This window comes from Cyprinodon tularosa, unplaced genomic scaffold (assembly GCF_016077235.1).
Source record: "Cyprinodon tularosa strain WSP-4 unplaced genomic scaffold, ASM1607723v1 ctg1299, whole genome shotgun sequence".
Classification (NCBI taxonomy): domain Eukaryota; kingdom Metazoa; phylum Chordata; class Actinopteri; order Cyprinodontiformes; family Cyprinodontidae; genus Cyprinodon; species Cyprinodon tularosa.
This window is the reverse complement of record NW_024038113.1, coordinates 8952-30074: the sequence shown is the minus strand read 5'-3', so window position 1 is coordinate 30074 and position 21123 is coordinate 8952. Positions and strand designations below refer to the sequence as shown.

Sequence of the window (21123 nt, the reverse complement as noted above, 5' to 3'; positions counted from 1 at the left end):
AAATACTCCATAAAAGGTTAGGAAACCTGTAAATATAATAAGATTATGTTGCCTAAACAATATTATTTTGTCCATATATAGAAATTTTATAGATAGATGTGCTGCTTCCCTCTAATATTTTTTTTAGTTTGTTTTTGTTTTATAAATTAATTTAGCTGTTAACCAGTCTACTATTCCTGTTGGCATTTACCATAGAAAATTAACTGACAGGTGTCGAATATTATCAACAACTTATTGAGTTTCTGCTTAAAGCCACATTTAGGAACAAAATATTTCTTGATTGAACTGCATTTTCTAGTGCCCTCTTGGCTGCAGTTGCCATGGTAATCATTAAACGACATGATCTGATGGCTCACTTAAATACACAATGGCAATTATTTGATGCTTTGCACGGAATTTATGGCTGAATGTGGGTGTGAAGAGGGTTAAAAAAGAGGTTGGGCCTTGGATTCACACTCTTTGGAAGAGCTGTAATCAATAAAATAAAAGTTCTTGGTTTTGTTTTTTTGCTGCTCCAGTCATTCCCGGCTCTTTGCACACTTAAACACGTTTCCTGGGTATTTTTTCATCTGAGGATAACTGTTTTGGTCAGAAATTTTGTAGAAGTTTTTCTAACATCATAAACACACTTCAAAACTGCTCTTGGCAGAGTTACTGGGGGATCTTTCCAAATGACTCTCAACTTTAACAGCAAAACATGAGCTCTATCTATTTAGTCAAGCAGAACCAGAATGAGGTTCTGCAGAACGAGAATGAGGAAGCTACAAGTGTGCTTAAGGTGCAACAAAAGAAGCTGAATTGTTTTTGGAATTTGTAAGGTCTATGTTCCACCATGGAGAAAGTAAAGTTTAAATGAAAACTGAAGTCTGACCAATTATTGCCATCCTACAGCTGATGTTTGTATATAAATCGTAAACCAATAGCTGCATGTACTGATGAAGGCCTCACTAGTTAAAACATTACAATGGCTTTCTGTCACATAAATTATATTTGTCTCCGTTTGCACCTTCCACAGAGTGGTTATTTCCAATCTGCAGAGAGAAATTGAAAAGCAGATGGCACATCGGTTCACTCGCAAGCGAAGGTCAGAGTTTCAGTATGACTACGAGGTTTACCACTCACTGGAAGAGGTAAGTGTTACAGTCCTGTGCTCATTTCTTTAGCAGTTTCCAAATCTACAAATGACTATTCATTACAGATTCAAGACTGGATGTTTGAGATGAACAGGAGTCACCCTGAGCTGGTTACTATGTTTTCTGTTGGAAAGTCATACGAAGGAAGACCACTTTATGTGCTTCAGGTAACAACAATCACATTAATGTTAAGGAAAAAAGATCATTCAAACACTATAGGTTTTTCACAATGATTTCTCTTCTGTCAGCTAGGAAAGAGAAGCCGTCCTCAAAAGAAATCCGTGTGGATTGACTGCGGCGTTCATGCCAGGGAGTGGATTGGACCTGCTTTTTGCCAGTGGTTTGTCAGAGAGGTACTTCTATCTGTCTGCAGACTTGGAGTATTTTTTAAGCCTTTTCTTTTTATATACTGTCAAGTCCTCTGTGATATAAACGTTCTTTAAAACGTTCTTCTCATGCAAAGCTGTCCTAATATGTTTTTATTTGAATCACATTTAATTACCTTTGAAAACTAAGCCTCCTTGTTGGAGGGTAGGGCTGATAACTTGTATCTCTTAATTGGGACTAAAGCAGTTTAAAAAAAAACTTAACTCAAAGTGAACAAACTGACCTGATGTGTGCAGTAAATTATTCTATAGTTTTAGTTTCTGGCATGCAGGTAAATCACCAACTCAGGGCAAATACACAGATGCAATGTCACTTTATTCTTTAGTCTATATGTTAGCCCAACAAAGTAACCCCACTGCTGCTGCATTCTTTTGTCCTGGGGAATGGGAGGGTTGGCCGATTATTTAGAGCAGGCATCCCCAAAGTCGGTCCTCGAGGGCCGCTGTCCTGCAGGTTTTAGAGGTTTCCCTGCTCCAGCACAGCTGATTTACATTGATAGTTAAGTAACAAGCTTTTGCTGAACTGCAATCATCAGAATCAGCTGTGCTAAAGCAGAGAAACCTCTAAAACCTGCAGGACAGCGGCCCTCGAGGACCGACTTTGGGGATGCCTGATTTAGAGCTTTGCGCTTGTGCTCTGAGAAGGTTGCAAGTACCCGATTCTATTGCCACACCCTGCACTCTGGGTCCCTAAGCAAGACCATTTAACCCCAAACTGCTCACCGGGCGCCATACCATGGCAGCCCTCTGCTTCCCATGGGGATGGGTCAAATGCAGAGGTGAATTTCTCCTGTGTGAGAGCAATAAAGTTCAGTTATTATTATTCTTTGCAAATCTGATCAAAAAATGTATCATTAGGAAAGTAGTAAAGAGATAATATATATTTATTATTCTATCTCATATTGCTGTAGTAAATAAAAACAGAGAAGTTTGATCATGATTCTGTTTGCCTGAAAAAGTTAAAACTAAAGTAAAAACAGACCATTAGTCTCTGAAATGAAAGCCAGACCCTCACCAGACACTGCATGCATGTTTTTTATCACTGTTTTTTTTTTTTTTTTTTATAGACCATTTTTACCCCAGATGAATAGGATTAGAAACACTGTAAAAGCCAAAAAAAAAAAAAAAAACAGGTGGGAAGAATGTTTGTAAGACATCGTTCCACTTGATATCAGAATAACTTTTAGGCATTGAACTACATTAAAGTTTTTGGTTTAATTTGATACTTAAAAGACAGCAATCTCTCTTAACACCAAATGTCTTGGTCCAATCCCAAAAGAGACATAAATGAGGAAACCTTGGTAAGGGGAGCTATGATTGATGTTTACTTCAAAGGGTATTAGATCCACCTGCATCTTTTTTATCACTGATTCGCTAAACCCAAAAATTTGCTTTAATGAATAAACAATGTTCTCATTGACTGACATATTACAGGTTATAGAATAAGTAACTAGATTTGTGAATCTAGCACAGAAAAATACACAAAACAGCTACATCACTTTTAATACAAAGGAGCAAAACAAGAAACCAACTCAAGAGGCATAAACACATGACCAACTGTATGAAACTAAACCATAAACTAATATTAACCTTGGGAGTTGCATTATAGAGTGACAGCAAAATGAAAAGACAATAGGAGATGAAATTAATTTAGAAAATCAAGCAAAGGAAACCTAAACAAACTTGGAGTCCAGACATGAGGGTAAAACATGGTCAAGATTACATGTTAAGGCATGGTGTAGTGACGAGGATAAACCACTGGAGGTCAGTGTGACTTCTTTTTTTTTATTTTTATCTTAACTCTTTAAAGCCCGATCCAAGAATAAAACAAAACAGAAAATTTTTTTTTTTTTGGTTTGAAGTCCTTATTTGGCCTTTTAACAAAATATGTAAAAAGAAAAAACAGAAATAAATTTTTTATATTAATAATTTATTACTATGCGATAATTCAAAATTATTTTTTGTGTAATCTTCTGCCCTCTGTTATCAGGTATATCTGATTGTGCCCAATAGGATTTTGAGCAAAGTTTTTACCATTAAATTATGCAAAAGGTGTCAGACGCAAAACATTTCAGAAACCGTATGTATCAAATATGATACATTTGGCATTACAGGGCTAAAGACTTAAGCCTTGGCTAGAACCCTTTGACTGCTTGGGCCCTACTTGTTGGCTTAAAATCACAGACAAGAAATGGATTTGTTTTTATAGTTCCTTTTTTGTTGTCTTTTTTTTTTTATAGACCATTTATAACAGAATGGCAATACTGGTACAAGAAGCAAAAATGTAATATCTGATAAGGATAATCTTTGTTTTTGAAGGATTTTGTTAGTATTGTTTCTCTGCTTTCCTAACTCACAGATTACTCTAATTTTGATTTATTTGCATGGTTGCAGGCACTCAGCTCATACAAGCATGACTCCGTAATGACACGACTACTGAACCATCTTGACTTCTTTGTCATGCCCGTCTTCAATGTGGATGGATATCGCTTCAGCTGGAACACGGTACAGAGTGTTCTACAATTGGCTTGTCCTATTTTTCCAGAGCTTCATTTTTCTGTTTTTTTTTATTACCTGTTAAATGAGAGTAGTTTGTACTAACTGTTTGGTCAATTGCATTCTAAAGGCTGAGACATACTGTACCAAATTTCATGTCTGGTATTATGGAAAAACAGATTTTTGAAGTTTTAACACTTAATTCTTGTTGAAGTTAATGTTCAGATCTGTTGGTAAGTTTCCAACCAAGACAGACCCCAGATCTATCTGATGCAACAGTTTGATGGGAATGTCCTGTTTGAATGTAACCTTTATTTATCCATGGAGTGGAGTGCAATCTGCTTATTATGTTTTCAGATATAATCCATACATGCTTTATTAGTTAAAACATGTTTTATTTGCTTAGTTGGCCTGATTTGACTTTAGTTGTGATTTCTTGGGTGCTGTCATCTCTTACTTTTATTCAGTTTGGGGTCTTTCATGCCTTAAAAAGCCGTCTACTACAGATGTTTCATTCTGAGCATGCATCGATTCATAGCTACCTTGGGGAAATTTCATAGCCTCTTTGACTGCCAAGGCTTGAAAGTACATGCATTATAGTTCATTCATAGCCTTCTGTTGCAAAATGAGGGTATAAAACTTTAAACAAATAAAAAAAAAAAATGACCCAACGTGGAGCGAAACCATGCTCTATGAAAAAAGTGGGGGCAAAAAGATATTTTAGAACTTTTATTATGGTTTTAAAGACAGTTTATCAACATTGATATACATCATTATGGATTCACAAAATGAAAACAACACCTAGCTCTACTGCAGCTCTGGTTATAGGTCAACTGAATGAATAGACAGACTCCTCACTGGATGTATTGGTGAGGTTAAACTTTAACTTTTTTCTGCAGGATCGTTTTTGGAGGAAAACACGCTCCAAAAACCGTAAGTTCCACTGCAGAGGAGTGGACCCAAACAGAAACTGGAAGGTTAAATGGTGCGGTGAGTTGTTTTTTTGTATGCTTATATATATTTTTTTCAAGATATAGTTAAATAAGTTGACTCAAACACTCAGTGCATAGTGTGTGTGAGCATCTCAAGTGGAAATGGGCAGGGCCTACTTAAACTGTTAGTAGGACCTGGGGCTATGGGTTCAAGTAACAATATTTACCAACATTTTTGTAAGATTAGCCTAATTTTATAGTTTAGAATTTTTTTATCTGTCGTTGTGCCTCCTAGATACCACAGGGAGGAATGTGTGAAAACCTACCGTATTGTTTAATACACTTTTTTCTATCAAAGTTATCTCTGACATTAACATTAAGCCAACATGTTCCTTATGACATTGATAAATGAGGTGACTTAGGTTTATAGGGAAAACCATTTATATAGTTATTATAGAGGTTATATTTTTAGAGGTTATTTCACTTTGAACAGAAATAACCTCTCTTCTACAATCTCCACCATTAGATGGTGTTCTCCATTTGTTCATCAGTTTAACACCCCTGCTCTAATTAAAAGTCTAAGTAAATTCACACTTATTTAACATTATTGCACAACTAATCTTCTAAAAACCTGAAGATGGAATAGGAAATCAATAAATATTTCACTCTTATCTTTTAGAAGAGTTTTCTTTTCTTCTACATAAAAAGCCATGACGATTTCCTTAAAATATAAATCATGAAAGACTTATTTCTTAATGAGGTCACTAAGTTCATTTTTCACTAAATATTATGCCCAATAAGCATGAATCTGTCAAAAGTATTTCCCCGCAAACCCTAGACATTATTAAGAGGGTCAAACTTTGCATTTCCTTTTGCTCCCTATCCTCCTGCCTGCTGCTCCCCTTCATAGAGCAAAGCATCCACCTGTGCAAGCTGTTCTTTGCCCATCTCTCCCTCAGGTGGTGGATAAATCTGAGACTCAGAGCCTCCTTCCGCAGGGTCTTTCAAGCTCACATGTAGGTCTGTGAGCTTTAGAACTGTCACAATTTGGTTATGGTTAATTGACTCAGAAGCAGATGCAGGGAGGCAGAGTTGAATTTCTTGTGGATTTAATGATGAGTTTACTGAAAACAGAGGCAGGTAATCCAAAATCCAAATACGAAAACAAAGTCCAAACAGACAGGAAACCAGGAGTCCAAAAATCCAATAATCAAAACATGAAAACAAGTCAAACGAACCAGAAACAGTGGAGACATCAGGGGGATCACAATCACAAGGAGGAAAGCTCAGAGAAATGGAGGAAGTTTGACGAGGAACCAGCACTGAAGAACTACACAGAGTGAGTATTTATGGGAGACTGAAACAAAGAGAGGGCTAACGAGCAGATAGGGAGCAGGTGTGAAGAGAACAGGAAAGGAGGTAGGGAAAAAAGGAACACAAGAGGGCAGCAGAGGGCAACATTAAAAACCTGAAAACAACCAGAAAACACAATAAAATAAGAATAAAACAACTAAAACTAGAAAACATGGAACAAAGTAAAACAGAATACACAAAAGAAAACATAACAGAACCAGAACTATAATAGGAGTAGTTTTCAGTCATTCTTTTTCTTAAAGCTAATTAGGAAGAACATTCTTTCTTTTACGAGAACTGCATTCTTTGTTTTACGAGAACCCAGAAGCCTAGCGGCTTCAGCTCAGGTAAGCATATGCATTGAAGTGGCAATAGAAAGGGGGTTTCTGTTGTCTTTGGTGGGGGTTGTCTGATTGTTTACAGGACATGTGATCCACATGAAATTCATAAAAGTAAAACTTTTTATCTTCTTCTTTCAGAGGAGGGAGCTTCCTTTCATCCCTGTGACGACACCTACTGCGGGCCCTTTCCTGAATCGGAACCTGAAGTCAAAGCTGTCGCCAAGTTTCTGCGCAAACACAAGAAGCACATGAAGGTGTACATATCCATCCATGCCTATGCACAGATGCTGCTTTACCCGTACTCCTACAAGTATGCTAGGATCCCCAACTTTAACTGTGTGGTAAGAACCCCTACCCCCCATCTTACAACATGTTGTGAAGTTTTAGCAGAGGATTATTAATATATTAAATAAATGGAACCTTAAGTTATAGCTAATTGATAAGTCATTCAAATTGAGGGCAAAACCAGTTAATGATTGGTCTTAGCTGACCTGAGCAGTTTCTTCCACACCCTTACCGTATTCCCTGCATGACTTAGAGAAAACTGCAAACAGAATTTATTGTAGAGGCAGCTGTCACTTGGTGTGTCTGTAGAAGTTTCCCCATAAGCTGTTTGCTGTTTTCTCTGACATTCATGGTGGTTTCTCTCTAACGATCTCTAAAAAATATCTCATGCTACGTTCAGACCGCAAGCAAAAAAAAGGCAGCAAGAGCAGCTATTTTGCATGCAAAGTCAATGGTTGAGACACATCAAATGATCCTGCAGCGCGTTTTGCGCAGCGGAAGCAGTGCTTTGTCTGACGCGCTGCAAACACAGCTGCTGCTGGAGTTGGAAAAATTTAGCATTTGCTGCTCGACGCGCCACATCAACCAATCAGAGAAGGTGATCTAGAGCTGGCAGGGAGAGAGACACGGAACTGCTGATGATACAGACCACTATGATCACTCAACTGAAGCAGTTTATTAAAGTCTAAATTAAGTTAAAATGCTGAAATCTGCTGGCAAAGCATGTTCGCTTTTAATATCCTGGTGCCTGCAGTTTGGATTATGTACATGAAAACCGCCTTCCAGCCACCGCTGCAAACCACAAAGAGGCGACCTGGCCAGAGGCTGCTGTTGAATGGGATTCCCAGTGACAGCGCACCGACAGTATGTGGGGGTCTGAGCGGCTCCAACAGAAATAATATTGGAAGGCAGGATGGTAATCCTGATGAACTGACTGCACAGATTAAGTTTTCAGGTGGACTTTCTCACTTGAAAAACTAAAATTAAATAATATTAAAACTTCTTTTTACCCACTGATCATAGCAAATATAGCTGCCATTGTTACAGACAAAGAAAGGATAGAGTAGCTCCGTCCAACGCGCATCAGACCCACTTTTTCACCGCACAGCTGGAGCAGCAAAGATGCTTCAGCTGCGCGTCAGAAATAAACTTGTACAAGCATCAAAAATGAAGCAGCAAGTCGTTTTTGCTGCTCTTGCAGCTTGCGGTGGGAAAGTAGCATAAGGCTAAAAAAAAAAAAGCTCAACCCAAATTAATTTCATGTAAGTAGACTGTGTTTACTGATTATATGACTTCTAAAGGCAGTATTTTGCACCTTACTATTTATGTCCAAAAAATCTTTACTCAATATTTGATAAGAAACCTGGAAAACCATCAATAATCGTTCTTCCACCTCACATTTACAAGAAACTACATGTTTCTGAATCTATAAATACAGACCAGAGGTGACATCACTTCATGACTTTTTCTTTTTTCCAGGAGTCAGCAGCTCAGAATGCAGTGACAGCATTATATTCTGCTTATGGGGTTAGGTACAGATATGGACCTGCCTCCACAACTTTGTGTGAGTCCCCCCCCCTTTTTTTCCCACCATTAATTTAATGTTTTTTCTCTTTAAGAAGTAGTATCAGTGGATTACAACAATAAAAGAAATGTCTGATTCTATTCATCATTTTTACAACCACGCAGTTATTGTTGTTTTAGTAATTGGCTTCATTTTCCTGACTTGCAGATGTTAGCTCTGGCAGCTCTATTGACTGGGCCTACAAAAACGGGATTCCCTATGCCTTTGCATTTGAACTAAGGGATACAGGACATTTCGGTTTCCTCCTGCCCGAATCATTGATCAAGCCCACCTGCACTGAGACCTTAAGAGCCGTGAAAACCATTGCGTCGGGTCTGCTTAAGAATTGCAAGACAGAGAAGACCAGATTTCCAGATATATGAAGACTTTTTTGAATTTTAGATCCTTCCTACCAGTTTTTAGGTGAAGAACTCAAAATGACATTCAACCAAATAATATCAATGATTAGAATTTGATTTTTCTTTGAAGGAGCAGCCTCCTTTTGCCAGCATAAAATTATTTTCTGCAAACAGTAAGGATGGAAGCACTTGATGGGCTATGTTAGCACTTTAAACATAAAATAAAGACAACAATTTTATATTCAAGCAATTAACCAGTCTGATAATTATATTTGACTATGCATGTAATATACCACTTTTTGAAACCATATGAGGACTTTGATGTGACTGCCATTTATTTAAGCCATTACTAGCATATTCCTAACCCTGACTTTAACTTCCATGTAATTCATGCCTCTAAACCTAACCATTAACCATAAATGTACTATAAGCTAAATCTTATAAAGCTTAGCTTTTGCAAAAGCATTTTTGCAACTTTTCTAAATTGTTTGTCAATAACTGATTAATTATGCTGTTAACAAAGTGTTTCATTAGACTGCATGGCTGGCCCAGCTTATAAACAAGAGACTAGATAACGATGCAGAGAGATGGCGTGTGATGCCATAACATACTCCAACTAAAAAGACAACTTTAGTGTTTCTTTGGTTCTATCTTTCTGAAATAATTAGTTAATGCTTATCACTTCTTAAAAAATGACGATCCACCACATTTAGGGTGGACTTTAGCCTTCGTTAGACCTGTCAGCCTTCACAAGGTTATTAGATAAAAAAGGTACAGCCAAAAACATTGGAATATTGCATAAAAGTGCCATACTTCTTACCATAAGGTGAAAGTCATATGCAGAATCGTTACACAGAGTAATATGTTCTAAGCCTTTGCTTTTATTTAGATTTTTATGAAAACATAATATGCATTTCACCTTAAACCAGTGAAGGTTTTAGGTGAGTTTGAAAAGCAGCCACCTACCAGGAAATGCTATATACTTCATTCTTCTCTCTGTTGATTACCTTTATGGAGAAGATGCTGATTTTCCAGCAATACTTGACACCTGTACAAACTGCCAAAAGTACCAAGATCTAGTTCAGTGACCATTGGTGTTCCTGATCTTGGCTGATCAGCACACTTCCTCTGACCTGAAACCCATAGTAAATGTATTGGCCTTTTATTAAAAGCAAGATAAGAGACACCAGACCCAATATTGCAAATACATTGACCTAATACCACAGTCTGATCACCTCTAATCCACAGCTCATTCATGCAAGAGGAGGCCCAACCAAGGATTGAATGTGTCAAAATTGACATACTTTTCATAAGCCTGAAATTTGTGCATAAAACATTCAGATTAACCCATTGGTGCAATGCAAGACAACGAGAAAGATTTTCCCATGTTTTACATTTCATCTCTTAGATTTAAGTTTAGCTTTATTTATTTTTGTTTGAGGCACTTTTTTTATTTTTTTATTATTTATTTTTATTTGGTAAAGGCATACACCATTTCTTTACAGAATTTCATAAATTGTTTATATTTTCCTTTCCCAAAGGTGTTGATTTATAAATACAAGCAAAACAAATACAAGTACATAATTAAGAAAAAAAAAAATTCAAAAGTTTGGAGAGAACACTTGAATATGTCAATCAATACACGTTCTGTATTCCTATCCATTCCAAAGATGAAAAAGTTCCAGAGCAGTTAAGGTTTTTCTATCTCCATAACTACAGGTGCCCATGTCTCTTGAAACAATTTATCTCGAAACTGTAATTTTGCTGTTATTTTTTTCCATTCCCATCACTTCCTTAACTCTTTCCCACCAAAGGTCGGTGCTCGGGGGTTGTGGCTTTAGCCAGTAGATTGTTATTTTCTTTGCTATCATAATCAGTATTTGAATAATTTTCTTTTTCTATTTAACAATTTATTGGCTAAAATGCTCAGCAGGAATGTTTGTAAATCCAGGTAAAATTTTTCTTTGCAAATAGTTTCAGTCTTTTTCCTTACATCGTTCCAATATTCTTTAATTTTGGGACAATCCCAGAATATATGTTTGTAGTCTCCTTTCTGGCCACAGCCCCTCCAATGTTTGAGGCACTTTAAGGTAGGGTGCAGTATGAGCAGTAAACTATAAACTGCATGTTATATTACTTAATATTATTTATTTTTTTATGTGAAAAATTATTTGCAGGATTTAATTAAAATATTTAATTTGGCGTATTTAATAGATACACAAGAGCAAACAGTTTTGACACAAGCACATGTCTTTATTGATACTTATACATGAGGTGCACTTTAAACTGTAATCAGTAGATGCTGGCATTTGATGTCTTGACTTCTATCAGTTGCTGGATCCTTGCTTTTTCTGTTAGGCTTTAAGAAGTACTTAATAGAAGTACTCAATGGTGTCGTTGTGGGACTTGGAGAGCTGCAGGGAGCTCAGCTCAATGTCTCCTCCATAAGCTGGGAGTTTTTTATAAACACGAAGATGAATATAATCATCTCCACCAACATGGACCTGAAAGGACACCAAAGGCCAGGATAAATAGCATATTTTCATTTGTGCTACTTTGCTGTGCTTTAAAATGTTAAAAACAACACCAAAATAGAATAAGCTTTAAACATAAAAATGGTGAAAAGTATTTTTCAGGGTCCGACTACTTCATCATCAACTCCTTAATCATAAAATAAAAATCAAAGAAAGGGAAGGTGTTAATAGGAAGCAAAGTTATTCAATTCAGATATAGAGGTTAAACTTTTTTAACCCCTTATAAAGATAATATTACCTTAATGAAGTAGTTTGTCCCAGCAACCAGCTGAGTCTTGTAACTTGTGGCGTTAAAAACCTCATAGTTCGCCCCTGTTTTCAATTCAACACTAGGCTTCAGCTGAGGAATAATGGAGAACCACATAAATGTAAGACATTTCAGGTTCTCATGCCCAAATTGGTGTGGCACTAATCATATATAAATACTTACTTTGTCAACAATCTGCTGAACCTTTTCATCAGCAGGATATGTCTCCTCTGATGTTCGACCACAGCATTCTCCGTGGACAGCCCTCGTGGCGTAGAGGCAGAAAAAAAGCAACAGATGTGCAGTAAACCACTTCATGTTTGTGATCTGGAGAGGAATTCAGCTGGACCACTGACTTTTATTCCCTTTTTATGGACTGTACCATTTACTTCAACAGAAAGGGGTGGAGAGTCATGTTATTTTTTTAAGCTTTCTTAATAAAACAACTCTATTTAAATAACAAAAAAATAATAATTTATCTTTACATTTTCATGCACATGATGTCAATAACTTTATTTATCCAAAAGTCACTATTTTCCCTTTTTAATCACGTGTGCTTTACATGTGCGGAGTTCAAATGACTGATCTACACCAGGTTTTTTTTTTAACTGTTTACCATTGTAAAGGTTAGCGTCCAGCAGATATCACTGGAAAAGGTATCAATATTTAAGCATTGCACAATTAACAGAAAAGGGTTTTTTCGGAACTCATTGATGTGCAAAGAGGCCCTTATTAAACTATCAATAGGTAAAAAACATGTTGAAACTATTCCCTGCATCAAACTTCCACCTTGTGCCAAAATAATATGACCACTATGGCTGTTTTCTGCATTGCAACTGCTGCAGGACCTGAGCTGAAGGCAAGTGACTGTAAATAAAAAGAAGATCCTGCGAGAACCTCAAATACTAAAATGTATTTGTATTTACAAGAATACTACATGTATTATCAACATATTTTCATATTATTACCTCATTGTTATACACATGAGAAGGCAGTGATATTCTGTTGTAGTTCTTAACTTGACTAGGGACACGAAAGCTGATCAAAATTCTGGTCAACAATCTTCAACATAAGCTTAATTCAATAGAGCTGCTATAAAGTTGTTGCTTGAAGCTAAATCTCATATGCTGGAACATATCTGACTTAAACAAATGGATCAATCACAGGGTGGTTCAAAGGTTGATGACATGTTGAAAAGTTAATTGAACTTTTTAAGCATCTGTGTAAAGCAAAAAAAAAAAAAACATCCAACACCTCCAAAAGAGCTGACCTTAGTTCTACACTCCTGGATTGGATCAAGCATATTCACTTTTTAGAATAAACCAGTCAAAGTTAAGACTTGAACTTCACTAATTAATAAAATTTGCAAGTTTTCATCAAAATGTCTTGCTTATGTCTGGTTTCTTTCCATATTTTGAAACCAATTGGTGTTTAACTAGTGTCCAAATTGTATTCGTAGATTCAAAATACACTGAAACGTAATCTGTTTGTCATGATGTGTTTTAAAGGTCTGACCCAAAGATGCAGAGAACCACTCAGAGAACCAGGAAAAAGGTTTAACAGGTTTATTGGGATGAGGGTAGAGGGGAAGTGTGATCTGGAACTCAGGTAGCTGGTGAACAGGAACTTGGATGTCTGGAGGGGATATCACAACGGTTAGTTCAGGAACCGTGGGAATCTTGAATGCAGTAGGGAAAATGCTAGTGAGGGACTCACATTAGGGGGGTTCTTCTCTCACAAGCATCCAGCCTGTGTGGGTTGATCAGAGAGGAGGGAACATGTTGAAGAGTGGACAGGTAGACATTCTCTCGACCCGGAGGAGCACTGGAGCAGACTGTCACTTGGATTTACGTTAGGGACTTGAACGGCACATGTGGAGATTTCTCCCCTGCTCAGTGTGAACTCAGCAAACAATCCTTCCAGGGGAAGAAGGCCAAACATCCAGTATGCAGGAGGACTTCCTACCACAGGCCAAAACAAAAAACAAGGTTAGACTCAGAGAGACAAAGACCCAGTTTGACTCAGTGAAACAAAGACTCAGGTTAGACTCTGCTATTCTATGCATGGCTAGAGTACCCAAAACTGGCAAACACTCTGGTGTCGAGGTAGTGACAGTCCACTGCTTAAGTACTCCTCCAGATAATGATCCAAAGAGCTGCAGGTGTGCAAGGAGGACCAACAAGGACAGGGCCCCACCTGGTGGTGGAGGGAGAGACAGATACAAAACATACCACACAAACTGGATTCCTGACACTGTTGCTGTGTCAAGGCTTTTAGAATTGCCTATCAGTAGTGTTCTTCAGATAATAGGGTAAAAAAAAATAGCATGAAAGCATGAGAGAAGGAGGTATATTTTTTATACAGGATGTGAACTATATAAATAGGTTCAAATAAAGCCAAAAGCAGACACAGTTTTCTCTTCGGAGCCATTCATGGGGACATTTATTCATCATGCCATTGTTGGAACCAGCTAAGCTAACCCATTTATCTTTCAGCCTCATCACAGTTTAATGCATTCCTGAGTCATTATTAATTTTTCACCATGAAACCAAATGAAACTGCACTGTTTTGACTGCTTTTAACATCTCTGCCTCAGAGTTTCTTCACACTTATATGGTGCTATTTTAAAGGAATCTTGCAATGTAAACATTCCTCAGGGACTTTTGCACAGACTCTTAAACCCCTCTTCCCCTTTCATTTATTTATTTGTGCTTTTTTTCAGTAGTGTTTACTGCATGAGTAGTTATTAGCTATAATGATAGTTTATGATTATTAGTAAATAAAGGCACCATTGTATTTTAACCCGTGGTCTTGTGTTTATTTTACGCCATGAATAGTTTATCGCTCAGGCTGGATTCACTCTTCTTTCAGAAGAATTTGAATGAACAGAGTCAGATATATTTGGTTGGTGATTTTTAATTTTGCTGATAGCCATAGTCTAAATTACTAAACTGGTGAAAGACAACTGAATTTAAACTGAATTTGCTTATAACAGTAAGCAAATGACGGTTATAATCATTCAACTGATAATGATTAATTAGGTTTACCCTTGATTTGAATGACATGTTAATTAACTAAAATTTGCCGTTCTAGTTATTTTATACAGGTGCTGGTCATAAAATTAGAATATCATGAAAAAGTAGATTGATTTCAGTAATTCCATTTAAAAAGTGAAACTTGTATATTATATTCATACATTACATACAAACTCATATATTTCAGATGTTTATTTTGTTTAATTTTGATGATTACAAATGACAACAAATGAAAATCTCAAATTCATCATATCAGAAAATTAGAATATTGTGAAAAGGTTCAAAATTGATGGCCCCTGGTGCCACACTCTAATCAGCTAATTAACTCAAACCACCTGCAAAAGCCTTTAAATGGTCTTTCAGTCTAGTTCTATAGGCTACACAATCATGGGGAAGACTGCTGACTTGACAGTTGTCCAAAAGACGACCATCGACACCTTGCACAAGGAGGGCAAGACACAAAAGGTCATCGCTAAAGAGGCTGGCTGTTCACAGAGCTCAGTGTCCAAGCACATTAATAGAGAGGCGAAGGGAAGGAAAAGATGTGGTCGAAAAAAGTGTACAAGCAAGAGAGATAACCGCACCCTGGAGAGGATTGTGAAACAAAACCCATTCAAAAATGTGGGGGAGATTCACAAAGAGTGGACTGCAGCTGGAGTGAGTGCTTCAAGAACCACCACACACAGACGTATGAAAGACATGGGTTTCTGCTGTCGCATTCCTTGTGTCAAGCCACTCTTGAACCACAGACAGCGTCAGAAGCGTCTTGCCTGGGCTAAAGAGAAACAGGACTGGACTGCTGGTGAGTGGTCCAAAGTCATGTTCTCTGATGAAAGTAAATTTTGCATTTCCTTTGGAAATCAAGGTCCCAGAGTCTGGAGGAAAAGAAGAGAGGCACTTCATCCACGTTGCTTGAAGTCCAGTGTAAAGTTTCCACAGTCAGTGATGGTTTGGGGTGCCATGTCATCTGCTGGTGTTGGTCCATTGTGTTTTCTGAGGTCAAGGGTCAACGCAGCCACATACCAGGAAGTTTTAGAGCACTTCATGCTTCCTGCAGCTGACCAACTTTTTGGAGATGCAGATTTCATTTTCCAACAGGACTTGGCACCTGCACACAGTGCCAAAGCTACCAGTACCTGGTTGAAGGACCATGGTATCCCTGTTCTTAATTGGCCAGCAAACTCTCCTGACCTTAACCCCATAGAAAATCTATGGGGTATTGTGAAGAAGAAGATGCAATACACCAGACCCAACAATTCAGAAGAGCTAAAAGCCACTATTAGAGCAACCTGGGCTATCATAACACCTGAGCAGTGCCACAGACTGATCGACTCCATGCCACGCCGCATTGCTGCAGTAATACAGGCCAAAGGAGGCCCAACTAAATACTGAGTGCTGTACATGCTCATACTTTTCATGTTCATACTTTTCAGTTGGCCAACATTTCTATAAATCCTTTGTTTTTATTGGTCTTCAGTAATATTCTAATTTTCTGATATGATGAATTTGAGATTTTCATTTGTTGTCATTTGTAATCATCAAAATTAAACCAAATAAACATCTGAAATATATGAGTTTGTATGTAATGTATGAATATAATATACAAGTTTCACTTTTTAAATGGAATTACTGAAATCAATCTACTTTTTCATGATATTCTAATTTTATGACCAGCACCTGTATATTCACAATCTTCTGGTAAACTTGCAAAACACTATTTATACAACCCTGTGCACAGTTAAAGCAACATAAAAATCCCAAATTTTCTAAAGTTTAAATCCTAAAGAGGACGCATATACATAAAAAGTCATATCATTGATTTGCTATGTGTGTATCGATACAACTCCACACTCATCTTGTGATTTGTGGTAATCTCTTGGCTCAAACCTCATACTTCCCAAAAAATTTTTGTTTAGATGGATACCACGAGGTCACATACACTCGTCTGCTTGGCCAGGACAAACTGAACAGAGCAAATATTCTTTCCTGATGACCTTAACGTTTACTTTTCTAAACTGTACTTTGAACAGGCTTCTATGTTGATCATAAAACGTTGCTATTTTCATATGCTAGTACTTTTTTTTCTAGAATTTTACTGGTCTTTCGCTTATCCATAGCTCATATTTGTTTCCTAAACTTTCCATTCCACTGTTAACAGGAAGATTTCTGAGCAGAGGAACTGTGCCCTAAGAGCCAATTAGCTGTCTGTTAGTAAAGCAACTAATACTTAAACTTACCTGCATGAGTGACAGAGGTAAAACCTGACAGGTAGAAATTCTGTCACTTTAAAAAAGGTTTGAAAGCATAAATAAACTGAATATTATTATTATTGTTTAAAAAAGTATTAATAAAGCAATGTCTGTTTGTTTCTCTATTCCATAATTGGAGTATAAATCAAAATGAATAAAAAACCTTCCACTCCTATCATGGTATACTCAGGGTCATTGGTCACAAAGATTACTTATAATGAAATCTCAGAATTATTCTCCCATCAAGGGAGGTAAGTGTGTTTGATTTTTAAACTTCACATTTTTAAACAATTGATATATTCTTATTAAAGTAATTGTTGCTGCAAATGTGACAAAATATCTTCTTTGTCAGCTCAACAGCAAACTAAGCAATAATTTATCTTTAGACTAACTGGTTGCCCTTACAGTGGAGTACTTGCCTTTTTCAGTAAAGGCCCCAAACTTTGAATTCCGATGAAAACTTTCCACTTTTCTTATATAATAAAGGTAGTGTGAACTCAAGTCAACTCTTAGTTAGTTGTTCTGTACAAGCCTGTTAATGATACATTCATTTATTCCAGGTGTAAAATTGGCCTTAGACAGCATTGATCTAATACATTGTAGCTTTTGCCCAGAATTTGAATCAATTGGCGTTATATCTTGATAAAATATCTCAAATGTTATTACCAATCTTACTTGGATAAAATGTTTGACTACCCACTGTGGGTAACTTCACTGAATAATGAACTAGCTTGTTAAACGAAAGGGTTTCAGACAAAGACACATACAATGTTGTTGTTGTTGTTGTTGTTTTAATGAGTGCACTTTTTAATCCAAGCTTACTTAATACCTGGAAGTCAGGTTGATATACAATATGGAATAGATACTGTCACTGGGGCTATTTTTATGCTATTCTAAGATGTATACATCACCTACTACAGGGACTAGTTTAATAAGTTTTATGTGGAAAAAAAAATTTGATTTGAAAAAGAGTTTGTTTGCCTGGCTTTGCTATGAATTATTATCAGTTACTAATTATTTGTTTAAATTATTTTATTATAGTGTTTAACTTGCCCAAATTTGCACACAAATTTAGATTTTGGTCTGCCTTATAGCATAATATGAAATACCAACGGTGGTTAAAATATTACAAAATATAATAAAATAATCAGTTTTTGTTTTTTATGTACAGTTTAAGAGAGATCAGTTAGTAAAAACAGTTCCTTGTCAGCAGTTTTGAGTGCTGCTCTAAGGACAATGCTTTGTCAAAAATAACACCTAGGTTTCTAAGGCTTGGTTTACTCAAATCGCCCAGATTCTGGTGGATACCTGGAATAGCGTCATCAGAGGCAATCACCAGCACCTCTGTTTTATCTGAGTTTAGTTGCGGGGAATTTGCACCGACCCATTGTTTAACGTACGCAAGACAATTCATCAGAGAGTTTAAAGGGGACTTAAAAGAGCAGTAAAGCTGGATATCATCAGCAAACAGATGACAGGAAACATCATCAAATCTCTGAATGATTTTTCCTAATGGAAGGACATACAGTAAAAACCAAATTGGGCCCAAAACGGAGACCTGAGGAAGCCCACACAAGAATTTGGAAGAGTCAGACAGGATCTGGTTTGCAGACACACTAAGATCAGTCCCGACATTACGACCAAGTTGCATAATCTTGTCAACAAAATGTAATGGTTGACCTTGTCAAATGCTGATGAGAGATCTAATAACACAAGAACAGTGCCTTTTCCAGAGTCTGCAGACATCATATTATCACTGGACACTTTAAGCAGGGCGTTTCTGTGGAGTGATGCTTGAAGAAGCCAAACTGATAACTGTCAAAAATGTTGTATTTTTCCAGGAAGGGTACTAACTGATCAGATACCACCTTCTCCACATGTTTAGATAAAAATGGAAGTTTTCAATCAGGGCTGAATTTTTTTAAATCAGTAGGGTCCAGATTAGTTTTTTTTTTTAGACTTCGTTCCACAATGGCGTGTTTAAGAGAACTGGGAAAAACACCAGTGGAAAGTGAAAGGTTGATCAGATTGATAACCGAGGGACCACTGACATCAAATATTTTTTATAAAAAGCTTACAGGGCAGAACATCAGATGCGCAGAAAGGAGCCTTCATCCTGGTTAACAGAGCTAAGACATCGGCCTGTGTTACAGGATTAAAAGAGGACCATTCGTGGGGTACATTCTCAACAGCACCAGGAGCGCACAACGAGAAAATTGGAAGTTGATCTTTAATTTCCTGGATTTTATCAATAAAAAACTTTAGAAAATCATTGCTGTCACCTTTACAAAAAACAGCTTTAAGGGGAGCCGCAGGACATACAAGAGGGTTGATGGTATCAAATAATACTTGAGGTTTTTTTCCTATTCGTGGTTATCAGCTTGCAGAAGTAGTCAGATCTAGCTTTTGTTTTTTATAATTTCATTTAGAGAAGACATACTGTAAGTTCCCTTAGGTGCAACCTAAAGACCTCAAGTTTGGTCAATTTCCACAGACGCTCGGTTCTTCGACAAAGTCTCTTCATACCACGAACACCATCATTAAATCAATGACACATTGTTTTACAACTCACCAGATCAGTTGTAAATGGTGAGTCTAATCTGGTGAGAAACAGAAGCACATCCAAGAGAGACGCTGCCTACATCGAGCCTGCAGCATTCTTAAGGACTCATCCCACCCAGACCACAGACTGTTTCTCTCCTGCCCTCCGGCAGGCGTTTCAGGTGCCTCCGGACCAGAACCAGCAGATAAAAGAACAGCTTTTTCCCCAGAGCTGTCTCTTTACTGAACTCTGACCCTCACTGATAGACTCTACTCTCCTTCCTCACACCTACCACCATTTTGCTATTCTGTTTATTACAAGACTGTAATGTTCACCTTCGCTCCTGACTGTTACTATTGTAACAACTGTTTACATGCATCTTGCACTACTCACCTTGACTGATTATTGATTTGCACTGCCGACTGCTTATTCACAGTACCAATTGTTTACATATACATTTGCAATAACGTACTTTAACTGTAATATGCAATTACCTTCCACTGCACTTTAATTCAGATAGCTTCTGTCCAAACTTTATTTATTCATTTTATAGTAAAATCCATCTGTATATATGCTATTGTACATAACTGTAAAAACCTTTTTTTTATAGTAATATCCACCTGTATATTATATTCGGTACATATCCAGCTATAAATTTAGTTCATAACACTAGTTATCTATATATTATATTCATTAATTATAATAGTATTCATCTCTATACTCATTCAGTAGAAACCCATGTCCTGTATTTATGGAACCAATATTATCCTGCACTTGCTGCAATTGCACTTCTGGTTAGACCTAAACTGCATTTCATTGCCTTGTACCTGTACCTGTGTAATGACAATAAAGTTGAATCTAATCTAATCTGATCTAATAGTGCAACCTGTTCCAAAATGAGCTCACAGTGGCTGTTAAAGCTATGAATGAGGCTCTCCACATCATTGAAGTCCAATAAAAAATTTGAATCAATTAATATAAGAATTAATGTAAGATATTTTAGTTATCAGGCAGCTGGAGATAAGCACCAGCACCCCTCGCGATCCCGCTTGGGATAAGTGTGATGGAAAATGGATGGATGGATAGTTATCAGGCTTCTCTTCGCTCCAACCAACTACCAGTTTCAGTCCGTGAGGCAGACACCCTGTCTACTTTTAAGGGTAGGTTTAAAACTTTCATTTTCAATAAAGCTTATTATTAGAGTGGCTCAGGCCTGTTTTTCAGTGTGGTCCTGTTTCTCTGACTGTGAATGGCTGGATTTGCTCTCTTTATCCTCTGACATGGGAGCTGGCTCAGAGCTGGTCTCCCTGGCTGTGTGTTTCCTAGATGCGGACACCTGTGAAGCTGGTTTACAATTGCCTTTTGTATCTCTGCTTCTTTCTGTATGTCTGCTTCTGTCTCCTTGAACCCAAGTCCACCTCAGCAGATGGCTGCTCACACTGAGTCTGGTTCTGCTTGAGGTTTGACTTAGTGTGAAGGATTGCCCTCAAGTCAAGGAGTCGATGCAATCAACTGGTTTTCCTTGGATAGAAAACGTTGAATCAATTTGACTGTATTATCTGGTTGAACTGTAAAGTGCCTTGAGATGACATGTGTTTTAAATTGGCACTATATAAATAAACTGAATTGAATTGAACATTACTCATTGGAGGGGATAAAAAGCTTAT

At 37.2% G+C, this 21123-nt stretch overlaps 2 protein-coding genes and 1 long non-coding RNA gene across 3 annotated transcripts in view; 1 reads left to right on the top strand and 2 right to left on the bottom strand.

Annotated features, from left to right (window-relative positions):
* The window catches only part of cpa6 (carboxypeptidase A6), a 35606-nt gene extending 26503 nt beyond the window's left edge, over positions 1 to 9103 (top strand). The window contains exons 4-11 of the mRNA XM_038276994.1: positions 1016 to 1130; positions 1199 to 1300; positions 1382 to 1486; positions 3914 to 4024; positions 4915 to 5005; positions 6780 to 6982; positions 8406 to 8490; positions 8659 to 9103. Of these exons, the coding sequence (XP_038132922.1) occupies positions 1016 to 1130; positions 1199 to 1300; positions 1382 to 1486; positions 3914 to 4024; positions 4915 to 5005; positions 6780 to 6982; positions 8406 to 8490; positions 8659 to 8873 (1027 nt within the window). The 3' untranslated portion in view covers positions 8874 to 9103. The remainder of the gene's footprint in view (positions 1 to 1015; positions 1131 to 1198; positions 1301 to 1381; positions 1487 to 3913; positions 4025 to 4914; positions 5006 to 6779; positions 6983 to 8405; positions 8491 to 8658) is intronic.
* A 1978-nt stretch (positions 9104 to 11081) lies between these two features.
* On the bottom strand, positions 11082 to 11975 carry LOC119777990 (cystatin-B-like). The gene is made up of 3 exons (XM_038276995.1): positions 11814 to 11975; positions 11622 to 11723; positions 11082 to 11353 (listed from the first exon to the last, which is right to left on the bottom strand). Exons 1-3 carry the CDS (start codon positions 11946 to 11948, stop codon positions 11222 to 11224), a joined length of 369 nt encoding a protein of 122 aa, XP_038132923.1. The 5' UTR covers positions 11949 to 11975; the 3' UTR covers positions 11082 to 11221.
* Positions 11976 to 13180: 1205 nt separating this feature from the next.
* LOC119777988 lies at positions 13181 to 19935 on the bottom strand. Its single transcript, XR_005280011.1, has 3 exons — positions 19487 to 19935; positions 13347 to 13591; positions 13181 to 13265 (listed from the first exon to the last, which is right to left on the bottom strand). It is a non-coding gene; the product is annotated as an uncharacterized LOC119777988 (long non-coding RNA).
* Between the last annotated feature and the right edge of the window lie 1188 nt (positions 19936 to 21123).

What these genes read in the sequence shown, in the direction of transcription:
- LOC119777990 (XM_038276995.1), bottom strand. Translation starts at nt 11,948, where the DNA reads ATGAAGTGGTTTACTGCACATCTGTTGCTTTTTTTCTGCCTCTACGCC. An exon ending in TTCAGCAGATTGTTGACAAA is followed by an intron (nt 11,724 to 11,813) that starts GTAAGTATTTAT and finishes ATTATTCCTCAG; the next exon opens with CTGAAGCCTAGTGTTGAATT. An exon ending in GGACAAACTACTTCATTAAG is followed by an intron (nt 11,354 to 11,621) that starts GTAATATTATCT and finishes GTGTCCTTTCAG; the next exon opens with GTCCATGTTGGTGGAGATGA.